Genomic DNA, 6000 nt, shown 5'->3' with positions numbered 1-6000 from the left:
CTGCCAGCCTGCTTTGTTCACAGCCAAACAGGCTGTGAACAAAGCAGGCTGGCAGCTCTGAGTGTTCTCCTTTGTGAACAAAGCAGACTGGCAGCTCGTAGAGTTTAGGACTCCAGCATGAGTCTGAAATGCTTGCTGCCAGGACTGGTAGGGAGACCCCTAGTGGTCATTTCCTCAAAGTGGAAAATTAAATAGAAAGAAGCATATTTTTTAATAACATGCAAAGTTATTCTGCATACATTAATCTATAATATATCAAAAGTTTTTTTGACGAGAGGTACCCTTTAAAACAAAATGTATTCCAGGGGAGTACCCCTTTAAAACCTCAGGAAAGTATAGGTTTGAGGGTAGTGGCGGTTCATTGGTACGATTTGATGGTTGTATACCAATTCTAACTTTTCCATGTAATTTCAATAGAAACTAAAAGGTTAAATAATATGCTTGAATGTTATAATATATTAACAATACAAATTGATCTATTTGGCAACAAGCAAATGTTTCCTGCTATAAAATTTCAGTATTTAACATTTAAGACAAGAAAATGAATGGATGCATATTGTGTGCAACATGAACATACACAGCTGTAGCTGAATACAAAGATGTCAGAAAGGAAAAGGCTGGTGAACATTGTGCAATAAATAATGAAACACAAAACGTACTTTATTTTTTCATTTCTTTATACAAAATAAGTAAAGGTGAAGCTTAGAAGCTTCTCAAATTATAGTACAGCAAAAGGGGCTTCCATACTGCCCCCTCCTCTCGTCTCCTATAAATTATTTTGTTGAGGGTTGGGAGGTTATATAAAAAAAAATAAAAAATAAAACATATTTGCGCACAATTTCTTGGAGGTGCATGAGTAATAAAGGTGACTTTTTGCCTAGTATCAGTGAGAGACAAATCCTACAAACTTGCCACTAGAGGACATCCTAACACCACATTGTTGATATACATCAAACAGATCAATTTAAGCCTCATGAACTATTTTAAAGGGTTTTTCTTTCTTCATTGCTTTTTATCATCCGATTGTAAGAACATAAGGGTTATATATGTGACACCCATTTCTTAAGCACACTGGGTTAATACCAGCTAAGAATTTAATCAATGCAAAAACTTGAGGTGGGAGCAATATCTAAATCCAATCCATCACATTAGCATGTACAGGTCTGCTAACATTACTTATTGCTGCAAGTACTGCCCAGCATCACAGCTGATGCAGGAGAAATAAAAGTGAACTTTATTTTTTCTATCCCATTAGTGACGGTGAGGTTTGGCGTCTGATTGAATATTTTCTTCCGTATAGTTTCAATAGAAAATTCTATAAAGAACTGCAAAACACAAATGAAATAAATTATTTGGAATAGAAGCTTTTTGCTGATGATCCGAATGCTAAATTATTTCCTCTTCTTAGCATCTTTTGGAAGTGGCTCAGAAGACACTAGTAATAGAAAGTTATAGTAGGAGTATTGGTCCCAATCCATGTGGTAAACTAGTAGTTTCACTGGCTTTCCAATAAGAGGGAGGAGGCAGTCTATTCAACAGCCATGGAGGTGAATTTGGTTTCAGTGCCATCTTGGTCCCAATGAAGAATCTTATCCCGATATAATGGTCCAGTATTTCAGGATGAGATACAAGGAGACAGGCTGGTGGTCTACTGTCAGGGAATTGGCTTTTGGTTGTGTCTGTACTTTTTTGTTTTGGTTTTTACTTTGTCCCTTTTGTCAGAGGAGTGTTCCTTTCGAGCTCAGCATGGGGCGTTGTGTTGTAGAGCAGGAGGTACTCCAGGACAGCTTATACTCTATTCAGGATTGAGTCTTTGTCCTATCACTTTGAAAGGATGAAATAAAAAACAAATGCTTGATGAGTGGTCAATGACGAGAGTAAGTTTATCCCCCAAGCTTCTGAGTATTACCACACTGTGGCCTCATTAATGTCAGGGTTTTGATGGGGTATAGGACCATTAAAGCCACTATTGCTAGACATAGAAAATGGCGGACTTGGACCACTGCCGAAGACTTCCCCAGATATTGGATGGAGTGAGCCTGGCATGCCAGGCTCTGGACTGGGTGTATCAGGATGAGATATCATGTCCGCATATCTTTGGTTTTCTGAAGGGTGGTGGCCAGCTAGTGGTGGTTCTAAAGGACCAAGAGGGGTAGAACCTGGCCCTGAATTCTGTAAGTAGCTGGAATCTGCTGGGGATTGTGTCTGGGAGGATGGAGGACCGTGAGGGAAAAAATCATAGTTTCCACTTCCGTAATAATCTCCTTGGTAATCTGTGAAGAAGAGACAGGAAAATAGATTGAGAATAGAGAAAAATAAGATACCATGCATAAGGACAGTATGGCAAAACATATCTTTCTGTTTTCAATTATTCCTAATCCTCATTCCTAAATGACTATGGCTTTGTCAGCAAGAAAGGCAACATTCGGTGAGAAGGACATAGACTTGTCCGTGATGTGTAGGCCTAGCCCACATCGCTTTTTAACCTATTTTGTTTCCTGAAGGTCTACATTTGGCCCTTTATGCATGTTAGTACAGTGCAGTGCCTAGCGTGAAGAATCGTAAGCTCGTCTTGGTGGCTGTGGTACATGAGATAGCACCAGAAAGAAGCTCTTTTGTGTGTTTTCTTGTGAATATATAATTTATTCTGTCAATGCGAGAGAGTGCTGCAGATAAAACCCGCCATAGGATTAAAAAGCAGATGACAAGCATATGAAAACTACAAGTGGAAGAAGAGACAAAAAGAATGAAAGGAGAGAGAAGCCACTGTGAAAAAAAGAACTTGCTTTGCATTAATTAAGACCAAGACAGGAAAGGTGAGAAATTCATTTTTTTTTCCCTCACAACTTTTAACTTAGGTGGAAAAAACGGTTTTATATAAATGTAAAAAAATAACAATTAAAATATAAAAAATAACAATTTCAGAGAAAGAGAGGAAACTGCTTGGGGGTAGAATTACATCATCCAACACAATTTAGTCTGCTTCATCCATAAACAAATGTATTCACTTATGTGTGTGTATATATAAAAAGGCCCAAGACTGAGCTATATAAATATGTAATCTTTACTTTGAATCAATAAAAGGTAGGGGTATACCTATAAAAATCTATGGTTTATGCTGGTGCTGCATAGCAGAGAAGCCCCTTTTATGGATGCAGATACAAAACCTTTTTTGTTTACTATCTATCATTTAAAAGGCCAAGTGTCTTCATGTGATGTTGACAAAGTTCAGCATCATTTCTTCCACCGGCGGCGGCATTCTTTGATGCAATGAGATGAACACCTCCCACAATACTAGCCTGTCTGGGGTCAGCGCTCTCATACCCTAATTAATGGTAAATAATAAGCCAAACACTTAGTAGAAATAAATCACACAGCTAGCAGAATGAAGCCCATTTGTAAGTGTGGCAAGGCATTAAGTGTTCAGGGTATGCTGGGCTGCATCGGGAGGAGCAGGAGAATACAAAGATACAGGGAGGGAGCAGATGGGGAAATAATTACTTTTTAGGCTACTTATTACACAATGAAAAAATGTACCAAGATTGAATAAAAATGATATCATATAAACTATAGATGTGAAAGCAAGAGACTGAGGAACACAGAATTATTTTATAAAAATGTATAAAGATCCTTGGTAAAAATGCTTTACTTGAATACATTTATGAATAAATCAGAAAAAAAAAACCTTTACTACTTTTCTTTATTTTGGGGTTCTGAATAAATTTATGAATAAATCAGAAAAAAAAAAACCTTAACTAAATTTCTTTATTTTGGGGTTCTAAATATAAATGCAAAAATAAGATCCTATGTAAAAGATCCACGGGTCAGATTTAGTATCCTTTTAATTGAATTTGCGACTAAATCACCTAAAGGAGAAGGAATAAAGCCATGTATTTGGATTCTTTTGTTTTGCTCTTTGCTCAGAATGAAAGAACCCATTCTGTAATCTCTTGACATACAAATCTATTCAGGGCACAGAATGCACAGCTCTTGGTAAACAGACATCCCCATTCATACAGCTCAAAGAAACAAGACACATCTAACTTGTAACAGATCACAAAGACATGGTAAAGGGGGGGGTGATGTATAGAAGAGAGAGGAAAATCTAAGATTCGGCAGAGGGAGACACAGATGTGGAAAGGATTGAAGGATGAATATATGTGGTACAAAGATGGACGGGATGAACTAGGGAAGGAAGGGGTAATAGAGGATGCAAGGGAATGGGAAGGCCGAGCTATAGGATATTGCTGTAAACAGCATAAACTACTGAGACAGGTTGGATATATTACATTACTTATATTCATTTTTGTAAAGGAAAAAAATATTTTGAACAAATATGGTCAGGAAGAAATGGTGCATATACTGGTGTATAGTACTTTGTGTTGTACGTATAATCAACTGAAATAAATATGAAGATATATATAGAGTGAGATAAATATAGATATATATGTTAACTAGATTTGATTGATATTATAGGGACCCAATCATGTATGAATCCAAGCCAGATGAGCAGACGCAGTATGGCTTAAGGCCTTTGTTGAATCTTTGTGTTTGGTCATAAAGCAAGTGGATGTAATGTTGTAAGAGAAACCAGGAGGATGCGAGAAGACATAGAAATGGTAAGGGAAATACATGAAAAGAGAAAACACTGATATAATCTGCGGCAGCATCTTCTTACTCTCAGATTATTATTTATGTCTCAAGGGCACATCACACATATAATAATTGCAGTGGGTAAATTGTGAATCGGAGGAAGGAGAAAACAAACAGAGAAAGGCAGGGTACCCTGCTCTCTTCCAATCACCCTCCATATGTTCAAAGAATGTGAAGGTAATTGGAACAACTGTTGTCTGAATAAGGTACAAAGAAAACAGCTGTGCTATTGTCCCCTACAACACTACAGAGAGAGGGAGAGATGGAGAGAGTAAGAAGGGGGAGGTAGAGAGGGGAGAGCAGAAAAGTAGGGAGCACATAGTGGGGAAAACCCAGAGGGGGCATGTAACCTCTACAATGACATGTCTCTTTAACTTTCTACTTGCCGCACAAGGAAAAGTTTAGAGGAAGAAGGAAGGAGACCTTTAAGAGGTGATGACTGCAGTAAGAGGCGGAGGTGGTGATGGTGGTTAGAGGATTGAGAGGAAAAGGAGATTAAAGAGACCTCAGGAAGAAACCTTGCGAAAATCCTTCTCTTGGAGGCTTTGCAATCGTATAATCTTTGAAAATGAGGTTTCTGGGTAGGGCAAAGGTATTTTAGGGATAAAGAAAACTAAAATCCTTTACTATTCCTTAAATAGGCACTGATAGGGGTCAACACAAGGAATGTCATACATCTTAAATAAAATATGAGTTTTCTTATTGACCTTTTGGTTAAAAAAGGGGAGTTAAAGAGGCTGCATAACTTTAATCTGTGTAAAGCTTGGCATGGAACACACATTGTGTATGAGTCCAGTGGTGCCATAAGCATAAAACAGATTAAACAGTTTTGTACGCCTTTGGTCACGCATAAGGAGAACATAGTGCTAGCACCATTGTCAGGGGTAGCTAATTTTTCTCTGAGATGGAAAACACTGAACATAATATCAGTTTGCTATTTTGATAAAAAAAACATTCTAATGAAAGTTCTTATTAATGGAGTTTTGACTTAAATGTAATAAGGGATTCTAATGAAAAGAAAATCACACTGCCTGAGAAAACATAACATTGGTGCATCCTATATTTCTGGTACGTTTTTTATTCTTATTCTTATAATACAGTAGGATCCATGCCCCCTTTGTTGACTGCAGATTCTTATATTAAAATATTTCATCTGGGATTCTAAGGTCAAAAGGCAATGAGCAATTGGCATCAGGAGAGACAAATAGCACATTGCTGCTTGTCAAGTCAACATAGCTTGCCTCTAATATTTTATTTTTAGATGCCACTAGATAAGGCACAATGCATGTTTATCTTTTTTCTGAGGGAGGGGTGAGTGAATGTACTTTGGAGTATGTTAAATATATT

General features: G+C 37.4%; 1 protein-coding gene across 1 annotated transcript in view; it reads right to left on the bottom strand.

Moving 5' to 3' along the window:
* Positions 1-641: 641 nt before the first annotated feature.
* Positions 642-6000, bottom strand: part of LHX5 (LIM homeobox 5) — a 35619-nt gene continuing 30260 nt past the window's right edge. Inside the window, exon 5 of the mRNA XM_056552279.1 lies at positions 642-2273. Coding sequence (XP_056408254.1) covers positions 1906-2273 — 368 coding nt within the window. The 3' untranslated portion in view covers positions 642-1905. The remainder of the gene's footprint in view (positions 2274-6000) is intronic.

Source organism: Hyla sarda, chromosome 1 (genome assembly GCF_029499605.1).
Source record: "Hyla sarda isolate aHylSar1 chromosome 1, aHylSar1.hap1, whole genome shotgun sequence".
In the NCBI taxonomy this organism is placed as follows: domain Eukaryota; kingdom Metazoa; phylum Chordata; class Amphibia; order Anura; family Hylidae; genus Hyla; species Hyla sarda.
This window is presented reverse-complemented; position numbering and strand designations above follow the sequence as displayed.